Here is a 16,904-nt window from a genome sequence, read left to right as displayed (position 1 = left end):
GGGGGGGTCTGGCGGGCCGCACAAGGAAGCGGGCGGCCGATAACTCGACACGCTACGTCTCGTCCGTCGTCAGAGCGTCGATAGGGGCGGGATCGACGGGGCACGAGCGGGACTGGGCGGGAGTGTCCCGACTGGCCGATTTCCGAGCAGTCACACCTCTTATCGGCCCTCGACTTTGTCTTTGGATCTTATCAGGTTTGAAACACGTGGCTGGAGGCGTTGCGTCACCGATATAGACCACGAGTTGCACCACTGTAGAGCAAATATGCCCAAATTAGTCTAATGCAGGCTCGACAATGCCGCCGTGAACCGGAGAGTTCTAAAAGATTTCCTTTGGAGGTGCGTTATTTTTACACGTACAGTTTAATTTTAAAATCAGTGTGCTTTAAGGCCGCCCCACACTGGACCTCGCATGCGGGTTGCGAGTTTTTAGGTTTTCGGGTTTCATCAAAATCAAACAATACAATCTAAGCTGAGTGACCCACACTACCATCTAACAGGCGAGTCTGCATGTTTTTAGCTTACGAGCGACCTTGCATCGCGTTCCAAAAGTTGGTTTTGAGTCAACATTCGAATTTCCTCGCTGCGAGGTCTGCGAGTTCTGCGAGGTTTGCGGGTTTTTCGTTAGAGTCGAATTTTGGTTCGTTGCGCTGGTGTTGCGACTATATGTAAGTTTTTGAAGGTGCACTGGCTTCACTGCATTCATGAAGTTAGCATAAGGGAGCGATCAAATTACTCTATAAATTAGTATTATGCCCGCAAACTCAAAACCCGCAAACTCGCAACCCGCATGCGAGTTCCAGTGTGAGGCGGCTATTACTCGTGATAATCGCCGGTAACTTATGCGAAACTCAGTAGGTACCTATACCTACCTAAGCGTAACTTTGGAAATATCCGCTTTTGCGTCTTTTGCGTCTATTCCCATTTCCCGTGCTACGGCGCTATCAGATTTCCAGGACGAATTGGAATTAAGCTGTGATCGATATCGATATGGACTGCAGCTCATGTATTTGCTCAGAATGAATTTTCACACTTACCTAGAATTCCAAAGACTCGCTCGTTGCTACCGTTCCCATGTTTCGCCTGATGAGACCGTAGTAAATACGGCATTCGCCTGGCGCGCCGGCCAGTCTCGTATCGACCATCGACCCGCTCAAAAACAGCGACTGAATTCCAGCCTGGCGGTCAGGGGGATCGTCGGCCGTCCACGGACAGGTGGGGGGCCGGGGGGGGGGCGACTGTCGAGGCGTCGACAGCCGGCGGGCACGGACCGAGTTACGCTCCCCCTGTATATACGGCGGGATATTGGTCACATCGACGGTGTGGCAGTGGGTGCGCAGGGCTCATGGTAGGCCTCGATGGGACTTTTCACGAGCGCTTAGCGCGGATTTGACGAGTGCATGGAGGTTTGTAGGACGAGGTTGCTGGGTTGTATTTGAGCATTGCAATGTAGTCGCGACATGACAGTATGGATTCACTGTAACCATAGACCTACTCCTGTTTATCGCCGGAACGGTAGCCAATTTAAGCACCTACTATTTCATGCTTGGGGAATAGTTGGAGTCGATTTATTGCGTTATTTTTGCACTGAAATAACGAGAATTACTCTGTCGTCATGACCGATTGTGAGTGATGAATTATTGCCTTGCAGTGCGCTTTGTTTACCATTGCGCATTTGTAAATCCAAGACACTAAGCGAGGTCCTGGTCCAATGCCAACACTCGTTTTCCGTCGCAGCTGTAGGAACGTGCTTTATTTTAATGACGTTTTATTTTTTATTTATTTTTTATTTTTTTATTTATTAATTTGTTAATTTATTTATTTTTTATGATTGATCGGTTTGACGTTTTCAGAATAGCATTTCCTTCTTCTCGTAACCCTCGTCGTGCCTTTGAATGTTGATTCTTTATTTGACCATCTTTACTTTGACCAGTTTGATACTTACCTAATGGGTCTTTTGCTTCTTTTCCTTCGTCGCGTAACCCTCGTCAGCCGTCACACGTTTGGATATTAATTATTTGCTCGACCATGTTCATAGGGATTAGGGGCCTGTTTGATCAGAGCCCAGCCCACTATACACAATTGAACGGCATTGCAAATGCCAAATGAATGGGTATACCTAGTGTTTGAGGACCGCATATTTCTCATTTCAGAAAACAAATAGCTATCTCGAACCATTACGCTATTGTACATTGCGTACTAACTATTCATAGGCGCGGGAGTCGGGGGGGGGGCAGTGGGGGCAGCTTGCCCCCCCCCCCAACTCTGGGGTCGTGTGGGCGGTGCCTCCCCCCAACTTTGAGACGGAATACCGCACTTTTTTTGCAAATGCTTTCTTTTTTTGTTGAAAAACCAAGGAATGAAAAAGGTGTACTAAAATCAGTGAAAAAACTAGATTTGGGGTACCCTAGGTTGACCTCTATTATGGTGTGCCCCCCCCCCCCCCAGTCTGAAAGTAGTTCCCGCGCCCCTGGTACTATTACAATACGAAGCAAGTGCTTGAATTTGCCGTTGAGTCGCACGCTGGCTTTAGGCACTTAAAGTAATGTAGAAGTGTCGGCACTTCTGGTCGCGAATGTTATGCGCTGCTCACGTATGTGTAATACTCTGTGTGTGTCGGGCAGCTGTTTGACTTTGAGCTGGAGTCGGCGCCGATCCTGGAGGTGCTGGTCGGCAAGACGGTGGAGCAGAGCCTGCTGGAGGTGATGGAGGAGGAGGAGCTGGAGACGCTCAAGGAGCACCAGCGCCGCTTCGAGGAGCGCCGCCAGGCAGAGCTGGCCGAACAGCAGCGGCTGGCCGAGCGCGAGCGACGCCACGTCGAGGAAAAGGTCAGTGGCCAGCGCACAGTGGCCCTTTTTCAGAATTAGCACGCATTAATTCCCACATTACCTGAAAGTGGTGCAAGACATCACCACGTGATCAAGGACGTATTCCCTGCCAATGCAAAGAGAAGAAAAGAAACGAACTGCCCAAGGAGATTCGGCCCAACAGCGACAGGCCGCTCGGCCCAAGATTTGGCGCACGTTCGCACGGCTCGCCCGCCGGCCCAGGCCGCTCCGAACGCAAGTGTGGAGAGCCCGCCAGCCGACCGCGCTGCACTGACCGCCAGGACGCCTCAGGGCGTCACGTGACCGCATCTACAGCTGTTGCCAGCCACCGTTAGTCGGCCCCGGCCGAGCAGCAACTAAGGTCAGCGCGACGCGCGAACAATACAAACACATAGGCGCTTTTGACGTTAGATCTTAAGCCGATCCCACGGGACTTGTGCGGCTTGGACATCAAACGCGACAAGAAATCGGACAGTTTTTCTTGAGCACAGCGTTATGCCTACATGACATTTCAATAAGCACATCTTATGGCAAAAGTCAAGCCACATTTAGGCGCCCACCAGGTGACACCAGCTTCGAGCCAGGTCAATGAGCTTAGTCGTATCGAACAGGAGCCACAGCCGTTCGCGGACTGAACTGGTTCACGTTATCCACCGTAGAAGCAAAATGGCGCAAAATGGCGCGATGCCCTTTGGTGGACATGGTCAGAAGAGACCGGCGATTCGAACGATGTATAATACGACATGTTCCAGAGTGTGCTACTTAACATAAAGCTTCATATGTATGCCGCCATCTCCAGTTAATAATCGTCCTGTTATTGTGTCCACAATATTCGGCAAAAGTGGCCTATTTAAGTTTATACAATGAAAATTGTGGTTTCTAGGGCTTCTACGTAAACTCAGCTTCACAGCCATGCCACTTATTTTTAATATTTTCTCACCGAAAGCCTTACAAATTGTTGTTCATCTCACCCTACTTTTTAGGGTCCGCCGGTGGTGTCCGCGCGCCTCTCGACAAACTTCGATTTTGCGGTCAGTTTTACCAAAGATGATTATTTTTTAGGAGGTAAAAATGGCACCATCGGATAGTTTGGAATGTTTTGCACACGATTAGACTACTTTTTACTCAAAAGAAGAGAAAAAATATTTTGAATTTATGCGTGCTAATTCTGAAAAAGGGCCACTGTGCAGCGGCTGTCTGGCTGTCTGGCTGGCTGGCTGGCTGGCTGTCTGTCCGGCTGTCTGTCCGTCAATTTACTGGTGTGGAGGACTCGGGGAGAAGTACTGACATACACTGGTACACTCTTTAACACTGGCTCCAGATGCGAAAAGGGCTGTCGCATCGTTCAGCAGGCATATGTGATTCTGTTTTCTTTTCTTGTTCTGGCATCGCCTAATATTTTGTAGTTCAAAGCGTTAAGAACATCTGAATTTAAAGTGAAACCAAAGATCGAAGACCTTACTTTTTGAAGACAGAAAGAACTGCATTCCACAGACAGATAAAATTAATAAACTTAAATCGCAAACATTTTAATAATCGCCCTGGTCAGCACGCTCGTCTCTGAACGGCTTTTGAGCTGGCTCGGTGGGTCGTGATTTTCGATAACTGGCGGCCGGGTATCGACTGGCCCCTGTCCGGGGTCGGGCCGTTACCCGGCCGTGATAGGCCCGGTTATAGCTGCGGTCTCTGACTAATTCAGCCGCCTCGATCGGCCGCACACGCCGGCACCGACAATAGAGTCCCGGCCGGGCCCGCAGTGGTGACCTTCTGGGATGTCGGAGCGGTCAGCGGACGGTGTATCGGGAACGGCTGGCGGTCAGCGGCCGGTGTATCGGGAACGGCTGGCGGTCAGCGGCCGGTGTATCGGGAACGGCTGGCGGTCAGCGGCCGGTGTATCGGGAACGGCTGGCGGTCAGCGGCCGGTGTATCGGGAACGGCTGGCGGTCAGCGGCCGGTGTATCGGGAACGGCTGGCGGTCAGCGGCCGGTGTATCGGGAACGGCTGGCGGTCAGCGGCCGGTGTATCGGGAACGGCTGGCGGTCAGCGGACAGTATATAGGGAACGGCTGGCGGTCAGCGGACGGTGTATCGGGAACGGCTGGCGGGCGCGGCCGGCCGGCCAGCCGATCAGCCTTGCCGCGCACCGGCCCGCCCGGCCGCGGTCGCCGAGTTCGTTACGCTAATGCCTGACCTGCTCGTCAATGCCTGAAACAGACTTTCCGCAGTCAGGAAATCACATGCGAGAGCCTTATCTAAATAGATGTAAGCACCCTCACATCAATCGCACGCACCTCCCAGATGCGATTGATGCGGGAAGAATTATAATGTATTTGAATTGCCTGTCCCGTAGCTCAGTTGGTAGAGCATCGGACTCCCGGTAGTGAGAGCCCGGGTTCGAGACGCTCCGGCGCTCGATATATGAGACTCCTGACGGGGATGGTCTGCGGTTGGTGGGAGCAGCCGCAGCCAGTTGAAGTCAGTTGAGTGGGACAGGCCGTGTCCGGCTTTGAAGGGCACGTTAAACTTTGGCATCTAAATTCTCCCGTTACCCGGAATTGCGCGATCAGACGGTAGGGGTCGGGGTCTACGCAACAAGCTCTGCTTAGCGTGGACTCCGGCTCTGTCAATCCGTCCATTCAAACATTCGAGCTAAATTTAAAAAAAAAAAATAGGCTCTCGCATGCGATTTCCTGAACGCCGAACGGGTCTGTTTCAGCCTTAAAGGGACTATCCCACCTTTAACATGGGGTTTGAGTTGAGATAGCCAAGTTTGCGGCGAGGTTCAGAAACCACTATCTATCTAGGTTGCAACCCCCGCGGCCTCTTGGTGTTGAAGAAATTCGTTCCCTTGATTTGAAAATGGGCCTTGTACAAGGCCCTATCTTCAACATGGAGCGACCGTTAGTGTGACGTCACCTCGTTTAGTCATTCTGATTTAAATGGGTTTGTTCGTTGAAAAATCGCTTAAAACTTGGTCTGAACTTTGTTGTGGTGCCTACAGAGTAAAAAGAATCAGCTTTATGACAGTAATGTGGCCTGGGGAAGGAGGTAATTTTGGGCTGTGACGTCACATATTTGAAAGTTTGTGTTTGGAATATGGGAAGCCTAAGATGTTTAATGAAAAATAAATGCCAGAACCGTGTTCCTGGTCATCCAATCTATAAAGTCGGGCACAATTTAACTGGTTTTAACAACATTTTAGAAGGTGGGATAGTCCCTTTAAGGACGTCTTTTGGGGAGATGCCGTGTTTTGCTTTGCCGGCTGCAAGGAAATATTTATTGGTATGGTTTGAGTGGTTTCCAGTGGCTCACATACTCCGATGAAAGACTAAATGTAAAAATGCAAGTGTCAGCAAGGCCGTTCCGTCGCTCATTACGTTGTAAAAACACTTTAACTCCCGACGTTTCGCTGTTTACTGCTTAGTCATGTAAACAGCGAAACGACGTAAACAGCGAAACGTCGGGAGTTAAAGTGTTTTTTTTTTACAACGTAATGAGCGACGGAACGGCCTTGCTGACACTTGCATTTTTACATATCTGTCATATAATTATATGAAAGACTAAATGATGTTCCTAGAGTTCTCGGTAAATGAAATGTTGATCAATGTTGACGAATACTTCAGTAGGTACGCGTTCACCAGTCTTCGTGGCTAATACGCAAGTCTTCCGAATGATGTTTTTAATTGTTGAACGCAGACCATCCAGTGCTCCTTTGCATAAACCCATTCAGACACGCGCTAAGTGGATAGCGTGGCCCGTGTAGTGTAGTCAATTTCAAGGATAAGCAAGTGTAAGATGTGAGGCATTCGTACATAATAGATGAGACTTGAATGTCTTAGCGTGATCGCCTGACCGGCATCACTCGGCTTAGGGCCGGCGGCCGTTCTGTCAACACGGGGCTCACAGGCCGCAAAGGAATGACATGTCACCGGTATGCTGACCCATGAAACCTGGCACTATACATGTTTGATATCCGGACAGAGACATTTTGTGTGCGTCGTACTGGATGTAGCGTGACCGGAGCATGCTGTTCAAACAGTGGTTCGAAACGTTGTCCCCCTTCGCTGCTAGCGAGCGTCCCGGCCGAAGTAGCATTCTTATGTCGTGGATTGTCGTTCCCGTGTCTCAAAATACCTCACTAGGTACTACTGGATGGCTGGACCGGAGGATCACCCACCCACGGGCTCTTTGCAGGAATACCACCTCTACGGTGGCACTTGCCAGCTATGTTTGTCTGCTGACCGTTATATAAGCCTTTCAGTATTCCCCATGCCGTGTGGCAGGATGGCTGGTAATGTCGTGTAGGTCTGGTTGGCGGGGTGGCTGCTAATCCCTTGTGGGCCGTGTGGCTCGTCACGGTTCCACCGCCTGTCGCCGGTACTGTCGGTAACGTAACGGGACGCTCCGCGCCGGCAGGAGCGGCGGATGTCTCAGCGCCGCTCGGCTCTGGAGCAGGAGACGGAGACGGAGGCCAAGGTGGCCGCCTCGGCGCTGGCGCAGAGCTACCTGGCCGACATGGTGCCGGCCGTGTTCAGCAACCTGCGCCAGAAGGGCTTCTTCTTCAACGGCGTCGAGCGCGACATAGAGATGACCTTTATGCCGTGGCTGCGGGACGCCGTCGAACAGGAGCTGGACAAGGTGCTCACCGGACGCGAGGTGCTCGACGGTGAGTGCTCGGACCGGCGGCCCAGCGGCTCAGCTGGGCGGCTCTTACCGGATCGCCGGCCGGGGGGGGGGGGGGGGCCGAGGATTAGTTGGGGGGGGGGGGTCCGGGTGTCGCGTGGGCTTGATATCTTTCCATCGGTCTTTAGACTGACATGCTGGTCAGCTAATGACCCTAAATTTGCAGTGACATTTTCGGTATCTCGTGGTCATGTATTTTACAACAACTATGAAGGATAACAAATTAAAAGAGGAAGGGTATTTGGAATAGAGTTGGCTCATGACGATATGCCTCCCTAGCAGCACTAGCTGCCGTGCGGCCCTGCCGGCTGAGCTGACCGTGCCGTCCCCGTCCACCGCCGCCCGCAGAGCTGATCCTGGACGCGGTGCGCAAGCGGCGCGAGGAGCTCGAGCAGCGTCCGTCGCTGAGCGCGCGCCTGCCGCCGGCGCCGCTGGCCGAGCCGGCCGCCGAGCCGAGCGCGGCCGCCGCCGACGGCGACGGCCCGGTATCGGCGGCGGCGTCGGCGGCGGGCGGGCCGGCCGGAGACGAGGCCGAGGACGACTCGGAGGAGGAGGAGGCCGACGACTCGGGCGAGGAGGAGGCCGCCGCCGACGAGGGCTCCGACGACGACGACGCCGGCAAGGGCGCCGAGGAGGGCGCGCCCGACGACGACGAGCCCTAGACCGGCCGCCGACACACACACGGTACGTGACCTCAGATATACACATCGAGTATACAGGTCCGCTCAGACTGCTGACCTACAGTGACGGCCCTAGACCGGCCGCCGACACACACACGGTACCTACGTGCTTTCGTTTACCTACAGATCTGCTGCGATAACTAGACACGGTAGACCCATGTGCAAGTCTCACTTCCTATAGGCCCGCCGACACCTGAGACCACATCATATGCAGCTCGTATGCTAGTGATCTTCCCGACTTAGTTACTATAGCTTATTGGCCTGACATGAGCCGTTGCGCATTGAGCTTCGTCGATTTTTTTTTTTATTGTTTCGGACTTGTGTTCGTTATGTTCAGTTAGTTGAACACCAATAATAATGGGTTTGGGGTTTGCTTCTGTTAATGCTCCTGGTGGCATTTCCAAACTGTGTTCATGAACTGCCTTACCGCGGGTATCTGCATGCAACAGTTTGCACTATTGTAATTGTGTTTAGTTTGACTTGTAGTGATGACAGCACAATTCAGGATACCCAATGGCTGCTAAGTGCTAGCAGTAACCGAACCAGTCCGGTTAGCGTATGTGTCCTAACAGTAGCAGTATTGTTAAATTGCTGCGCTTCGTATTCGGGCACCCGTCGGGCGGCGCGTTCCGCCTCTCGTCTCGAACGCGACCGTCTCTCGGCCGCTACCTATCTGTCCTGTCGATCTCCGGTGTGGCCAGACGGGGCGCGCTGATTGGTCGGGAGGCGGAGCGGGGCCCGCGGCGGCGACCAACCAGCGGCCGCCCTGCTCTCAGGAGCAGCGCGCCGCTCCGGTCCCGTGCGCTGCGGGCGCGGCCGTCCCTGCCGTCAGCCGCCGTCGTATGAGTCTCAATCTGCTCGCTGAGCTGACCTTAGATCACATACATTCTCAGCAGGTCTGCGGAGTCGGAGTCGGAGTCGGAGTCGGAGTCGGTCGGAGTCGACAGTTGTGACCGGAGTCGGAGTCGGAGTCAGTGTCGATTTTAGAAACCCGAGCCGGAGTCGGAGTCGGAGTCACCGAAAATCTGTCGACTCCGCAGCCCTGCTAGGTCTGCGGAGTCGGAGTCGGGAGTTGGAGTCGGTCGGAGTCGACAATTCTGCCCGGAGTCGGAGTCGGAGTCGGAGCTGGTTTTTGAAAGCCGGAGTCGGAGTCGGAGTCGGAGTCGCCGAAAATCCATCGACTCCGCAGCCCTGATTCTCAGAGCTGATCAAACGACCTCCTATCCCCGGTACTGCTCGGTCTGGTTGCTGAGCTGATCTGAAGTCACAGATGAGCATCAGAGCCGATTGACCTGCAACACCGGTACATACCTACTGCTCAGGCCCTCGGTGCCCTTGGCTACAGATCAGGATTGCCTATCTGTTTAGAACGATTCGATGCTCACAATTCAGAAACGGAATAGAACATTGATGATAACAGTGAGTTGCGATGCAATAAATGTGTTTAAAAGATAAATAATAACAATAATTAACAAAAAGAGAGGGTAGTTAATGATTTTTAACAGCGCGCCCTCGTTTCGGTCAGTTATAAGTACCTGCTTGGTCATTTGCTACCAGTATCAAAATGGTCTTTTTTTATTCAATAATTTGGTGCAGCCATAGAAATGGACTCCCGACATACCTACCTATACCTACGACATAGACAGTTAACGGTGGTAGTAGGTATCTGCAGAACGAAAGCATGTCCCTTTTGATAATCCTTGCTACCGCTTATTTTGTTGTTCCTCACGATTCGTGACTCAGTCGCTTGTTTACCATCGTGCATGTTTCATGGTTCGCTGCAACATTTGCACTAGCAGCGCCTATGCTAATACCTCACGGCGACGGCGTTGTATGTACCTCGTCAAGTCAGAAGTGGAGCGGACCGTCACTGGTCGGCGGAACGCCTGTCTCCACTCCAGTCCTTCCCAGTTCCCAACGTACGGATAACACCGGCTGGGGATACCCAATTCCAAAAACAAAACGTGGTCCTTTTTCACAAGTGCTCAGGAATAACGAAAGTTTCATAACCAGCGGACAATTTCAGGTAATTCAGAGTTTCATGTCGCTGGTTGACTGGTGGTCCGCTCAACCACCCTGGCTGATTAGACACGATGATGACGGATGGCAGACGCGACAGTGAAACTATGCATTTGATGTGCAGAGCTGCTGCAGTCTGATATAAGACAATACGTGAATTCCTCATCGGCTTGGTTTCTGGCCGGTACGGAAGAATGAAGACCTAGAGGTAACGCAATTTGCAGATACATTAGGCACTTCACAGTTTCCAGTGCGGTCGCTATAATGCAATAATGCACAAACAGATGCTGATTATGTAAGGATTTGTGTTATGAGGTTATTGGTGGAGCCAGCAAATAACTGAATGAAAATTCTTTTATTGACGTTTCGGTTCCAAGCAACCTTCGTCAGAATAACAAGTTAAAATGTAAACATACGTATCGTTTACATTTTAACTTGTAATTCTGACAAAGGTTGCTTGGAGCCGAAACGTCAATAAAATAATTTTCATTCAGTTATTTGCTGGCTCCGCCGATAACCTAATAACACAAAAATGCACAAACAACTTGTCGACCCGTAGAAGATAAGAATGGACGAAAATTCAATATCCCGTCTTGTTATTGGTGTGTTGGCAACTCCCGCGGCGGAGTTTTCATGTGGTATGATGCCACTCCTGCCGTGTCGGCTGCTGAGGCATGCCGATCTAATAATGAGCGAGCCCCCCGGGTGGAACAGGCTCCTCCATGGAGCGGCGCCGCGCCAGCCTTCCCCGTATCGGCTGGGCAGCTACGGCGAACGAGTCGCATGCCGTGACAAAACGATCCAGTATTAGGCGGTATTGGCGTTTGGTGGAATGTCGCTGGCGTGACCGACCGGTCCTAAATCGCAGAACTGGACCAATTACCAGCGTACCAAAGTCCACCCACTTCGTATCAGTTATTGATGCTGTCAGCGTAGACCTTCGTGGAGCTGTAATGTCTGGCATAGCGTCGGGTCGTCCAGTCGAGGCCTCCTCTCGTAATCCGTGTCCTACCGCGGTGCTCCCGCCCACTGCGCGCGGTGTGTCCGGATGACGACAGACCGCCGGCGGTCTCATACGCTCTGATTACACCTGCCCGCGCGGCGCCGGCAGTCGGGAGCCCCCGGCTCTGCTCGGCGGGCGCCGCCGCGGGCTGTCCGACCGGCCGCCGCGGGCAGTCGCCGTAGCCCGGCAGCGCGGCGGCCAGGCTCAAACAAACCTGGGTCCATACCGCCCGGGGCGGGGCCGCGGAGTGACGGCCTGCTTACCCATTCCATTACCGGGGATGTCCGGTCCGCGCCGGAGCGCTGTTTTTGCACGGGGACCTTTCCACTGACATTTGAGTAAAAAGCTGATCGAGCTCCCGCTGCGTGGCGTTTTTGCGACACATGACATACGAGCGGTGATTGGTACATGATCGAACGTCTTGTCTTGGTCTTGTCGGTGTCGTAAGCAATCTGCACCTGATATTGTAGGTAATACGGCCCATAATATGGGCCGTATAAGGCCGTATAATCCTCTGTCCATAATGTTATCATGATACGACGATTTGTAGACCAGTAAGTAGACGGACACCATGAAACAAGCCTACTATATAAACTATAAAGCAAGACAAATCAATAAAATGCGGCAAAATTAACGTTTGATAGTTAGCTATCACAATTATATTGATAATTAATTGTTAATTTATTTGGTATATTGACACGCTTACACGCTTATTGACACGCTTACAGTGTGCAAACTGTGAAAGATATACTTAATGACATACAGTCACGTCATGCAGTTCCCATAAAACGAAAAGTCAAGGTTTCCGTCTGTCATGCAGGTCGTAAACGTACATTATTTGGATTACTGCTCAGTGCTCAGCGTTGAGAATGTCGTGCAACTTCCGTTTGGGTCGGGCTGGAAAGGGCTGGGTCGCTGTAACCGGCAGTGCGCTAGTGCGCTGGTAGATTCTGGTTGCAGTGCTGGCCGATGACTAAGAAATGCCAATTGCAATCTGGCGTGCGGTCGGACAAATGACTGATTTATGTCCTCGTGTCTGCGTGCGTTACTGTCCCGATCAGCGATTAATGTTTGAGCCTGCTAATGTCCTAGCTCATGATCTACATACATAGAGTCCTCGTCGGCCATTCCGATTTACTTCCCGTCGTCTGGCTTGGCACTAATCCCTTACCAGTTTAACGTACTTCCCTAGTCCTCTGTCTTACAATACATATCGGTTGTTATCGGACGGGGGACTATCCTATGGTATCAGGCGTTTCCAGCACGGGGTCCGAAGCCCTCCTCTCTGCAGAGGGGGGGGGAGGTTCAGTGGGCGCCCGTCCGTCTGGCTGTGTGACCGGGTTCACCTGCTGCGGCCCGGTCCCCTCCCGGCTGGCCGTAATGGCCGTGAAGGAGCGGCGCGCGGGGCGACTGGGAGCCGACCAGCTGCCGCCGCCGCCCCCGCCGCCGTGCACTTGTTCCCCGGCCGGCAGCAGAGACTAGAGAGACGGGATGAGTGGGAGCAGCTGCTGGTGAAATCGGCGCTCTGCAGGCCTCGGTCGGTGAGCGGCCACCACTGACAAAGGAGGACGGGACGGGCGGACTCTCACACAGACAGCAGCTGCACCGCGCTCTCGATCGCGGTTTAACTCCGCGCCGACCGGCAGCGACCGATCCACTTTTCAGGCCTCAGCTCTTGCACTCGGGCCTCTCGGGCCTAGAACAAGAACCGAGCGTGTCTGAATGAACCTGTTCAGCGTACAATGCGGTAGTTACAGTGCGCGATGCTGCCGTTCAGAGTGACTTGGCCCGAGTGACGACGGGACGTTGTTTTCTGTGTGTTTCAGAGCCGACCACCGACCACCGACCACCGGCTGCTGGGTGTCACCGCTCCGTAGGACTTTCACCAGAGCGCTGATGTGTTCCCCCTCAAAATGTCTGTCAACCACCGGTGTCCACCGTCCCCTCCCCTCTCCTGGGCAATCATTCCATTATTTCCATGTTAAAGTCGGGCGCGCGCTGCTGGGGGCGCCGTGTTGGCTGTTGAGTGGCGTGCCGCCGCCGCGGGTCCGCGCGGCTCGGCTGTCCGGGGTCCGTGTGACCGGACTGGGCCGGGCGCCGGTGTGCTGTGGTGTGGTCGGGCCGACTGAGCGGCCGCCCTGTGAACGGACTGGACACGGCCGGGGGGCTCCCGGCCAGCTCTGCGCCGCTCTGTCTCCGTCCCGAGCGGCCCCAATCACCGCCGTCACCGTCCGTTGTCCCGTCCTATCTCAGCGACTAATACATATTTTTCAAGTCGGCCCGCTGTCTGTGCTGTGAGCGCTCACAGCGTGTGTGTAACCAACGGGTGTCAGCATTGAGCAGTGATTGTTCGGAGCTCAGGGAAACCCACAGCGGAAGGGGGAGCGGCGAGCAGAGTTTACTCAGCGTGCCGCCGCCGCCGTCACCACCGCGGAACCGACGGCCACGTGTCAGTTCCCACCGGCCGCCGCGGGCTCATTTGCATATGACTGGGCGGCTAACTGTTTTGGCCGGCGGCGGCTTTGTGACTGAGCGATGGGCCACCGCGGCGCAACACGGGGCGACACGGCGCCGCCTGTTATCCGCGCCGCTGATGACTGATTCAATTAAACGCCGCCGGTCCCGGCGACACGTCACGTCCACCTGCAGCGGGACCGGCCGGCCGGGACGGCAGACCGCCGCCGCCGCAGACAGGTCGATGGGCCCGCGCTGAGCGTCTCACGCAACACAGGTTCACGGGGACCGCCTTATAGAATAGACCGGCACCGTCTACGGGAGGACTGTAAATTGGTAGTTCGGCTATCAATGACCACTAAAGCAATAAACGGGGCGTGCCAGTGAATGATATCGTCAATTATGTCTGTCGCTCTTTAAACTATAAATACGAGACCGGGCGGAGTTGGCCCGAGTCGCCACAGGGATGCTAGGAATTTATCGAAGATTGGTCGATCATACTATCTTAAGCGGATTCATGGAAACCCGGTAGATGGCTAGGTTGCCTTTTACGCAGTACAGACGTAATCTTTTTTTTAAATCTTGCTATAATTGATTACCTATAATATAAAAACTAGCACGAAACCTATTCGAAGCACATACCTAATAGAAATTTACCAAAGTGAATGCCACAATTTTTTAACATTTTACATTGGAAGTAATGATCACCCTTTACAAAATTACGTCTGCACTCTGCATATGATGGTAGGCACACAATGGCTCACAATGTAGCGTTATTGTTACGATGAAATTTATCCTACTATAGCGCTAGCACGTATGTACATACCTACAATTCCCTACATAGCTCGTATGTATTCTCTCACTGTTCTGGTTCAGGCTGCTCCGTGCCGATTGCCGGACTCCCGCCCCCGCCAGGGCGGACTGCCAGGGCGCCGACATGCCGACCAGGCTCGGGCCACATGTTACAAAGGTGCGAATGCTGAACGGTCCTCTCCACTACCACGAGTCACAAACAGCAAGGCCCATGGAAATGGGAAAATACTAACAAATATACACTCACTGATATGCCTACTCGTCTGATTGCATTTATCAAAAGAATTAATAGTTTTGGTAGCGGGGTCTAGGAATTCTTGTCTACTCTAGCTATTTAGGGCGCATCAGTAGGTTAACCCTCGCCCTGGCGAGGGTAATTAAGGTCGATGCGACCCCCCCCCCCCTAAGGTTTTTCGAAGATAGCGTAAGCGCCGCCAAATTTGGCACAGCCTTATGGGGCAACCTTTTTACATATGACCTGAAAATTTCAGGTTCGGGTGACCTTGGGTCAGTTCACCAGGTCAGAAAAACCGGTACAAGGTCATGGTCTAATTTCAATTTTCTTTTTGCACCTGTCCAACTCACAGTTTTGGACTGATTTCCTTCAAACTTTCAGGGTGTGCTAAGTTCACCGAGTTGTAATGTATAACATATAGTTCGTTTTTTTTAGGTCGCTGACCTGAGGTCAGTTAGAGGTCATTGCGTCGTAATGTTAAGCCTATGGGAAAATACTAAATTCGGAAAATACTGGAGATATCCGCTCCGTTCTATCACTTTTGTGCTTTGAAACCACAGTACTTAACAGCAGGTCACTTGGTGCTTCTTTGTTTGGTGTACTTATCCATGGGTCAGGTCCAATGAGGTCAACTGAGGTCAAATGACTTTTTTGCCAATAACTTGGCACATAATGACGCTAAAGCTTACAAATGGTATCATTGTGTTCCTGGTGATCAGCCGAATCGAATGATATGCGATATGATGCAATTTGGTTAACTTGAACTTAATTAATTAATTAAAGTTTACTTAAAATTTAAGAAAAACTTTAAGTACACTTAAGCAAGCTAAAAAGTATATCATTCGACGCGCCTTGGCGTGATGAGTTCACTGGTGTTTTTTTTTTGCCCTATCTTTAATTAAATCAAAAGTTATAAGCGAAAATCTTTTGACCTGTTTTTAGCTAAATTTTTACATTTATACCCCTCAAAACCCCCCTAAATATTGACCTAGAGCAACCAAATTTGCACAGGGGCGAAAACTCCAGGGGGCCCACCTACCTACCAAATTTGGTGTTTCTAGGTGCCATAGGAGCCAATCGCGAGGGGAGGGGTCGCATCGACCCCCCCCCCCCCCCTGCCAGGCCGTGTTATGAAAAATGCCCCGCCCATGGTATCCTCCCGGGTGCGGTTCCTGCCCTACAGCGAGTACTCGCGCACCGTCTGCTTGCGCGTCGAGCTGCTCGGCTGCCGCAGAAAAGGTGAGAGCTGCTGGAGAAATGAGCTGCTCGGCTGCCGCAGAAAAGGCGAGAGATGCCGGTCTTTTGATGGCTCTCCATTTCTCTCACTCTCTCTCTCTCTCTCTCTCTCTCTCTCTCTCTCTCTCTCTCTCTCTCTCTCTCTCTCTCTCTCTCTCTCTCTCTCTCTCTCTCTCTCTCTCTCTCTCTCTCTCCGTCCCCGTCCCCGTCCCCGTCCCCGTCCCCGTCCCCGTCCCCGTCCCTGTCCCCGTCCCCGTCCCCGTCCCCGTCCCCCCCCCTCTCTCTCTCTCTCTCTCTCTCTCTCTCTCTCTCTCTCTCTCTCTCTCTCTCTCTCTCTCTCTCTCCCCGACGCCAAAACCGGCTCACAGCGGCGTTCATGTCGGCCGGGGCGAAATGATTTGATGAATTATTTCATAAAGGCATTAACAGTGACAAAAGACAAAAGTTCAACAAATTCTACGCATGAATCATCCAGTAGGTACTGGCTTCGAGAACAGTTAAAATGAACATAGGTGGAGAATTGTGACCAGCTGGGGGTGCTCGGGCGCAGCAAATCCGCCGCCGCCTAGCGGTGACCTTGACCCGCGCCGCCCGGCCGCGGCTCCAAAGCCAAGCCGGCGTGGCCGGCGTGGAATTGGGAGAGCTCGAGCACCCCCAGTCCAGCACAATTCTCCAGATGCACAAGAAATCGTAATTTCCCAATGACATGACATGGCTGTCGCAATGCTTAGCCGCAATCACCTCTTTTTGTAGTTTAAATGGTAAGTAGTTTTTGAAATTATCCGATAAAAATCTAAAATTGATACCATATGAAAGACCAATCAATTCTACACATGAATCAGGGTGTATCTTTGAGAAAAACTTGAAAGTTTAGGTGTGATAAGAAAAACAAATAAAAATGAACCATTTCCCCATACACTTTACATTGGCTCCAAAATCGCATGGATCCAGAAT

General features: G+C 52.3%; 1 protein-coding gene across 4 annotated transcripts in view; it reads left to right on the top strand.

The window, feature by feature from the left end:
- The window catches only part of LOC122393170, a 45,125-nt gene extending 31,635 nt beyond the window's left edge, over positions 1-13,490 (top strand). For all 4 annotated transcript variants that reach the window (XM_043388925.1, XM_043388923.1, XM_043388924.1 and 1 more), the window contains 4 exons: positions 2,625-2,828; positions 7,244-7,493; positions 7,859-8,194; positions 13,039-13,490. In XM_043388925.1, the coding sequence (XP_043244860.1) occupies positions 2,625-2,828; positions 7,244-7,493; positions 7,859-8,172 (768 nt within the window). In that variant the 3' untranslated portion in view covers positions 8,173-8,194; positions 13,039-13,490. The remainder of the gene's footprint in view (positions 1-2,624; positions 2,829-7,243; positions 7,494-7,858; positions 8,195-13,038) is intronic.
- The last annotated feature ends 3,414 nt before the right edge of the window (positions 13,491-16,904 follow it).

This window comes from Amphibalanus amphitrite, unplaced genomic scaffold, assembly GCF_019059575.1.
Source record: "Amphibalanus amphitrite isolate SeventyFive unplaced genomic scaffold, NRLGWU_Aamphi_draft 000520F_arrow, whole genome shotgun sequence".
In the NCBI taxonomy this organism is placed as follows: domain Eukaryota; kingdom Metazoa; phylum Arthropoda; class Thecostraca; order Balanomorpha; family Balanidae; genus Amphibalanus; species Amphibalanus amphitrite.
The sequence above is the reverse complement of the archived record's forward strand: the minus strand, read 5'-3'. Positions and strand labels throughout refer to the sequence as shown.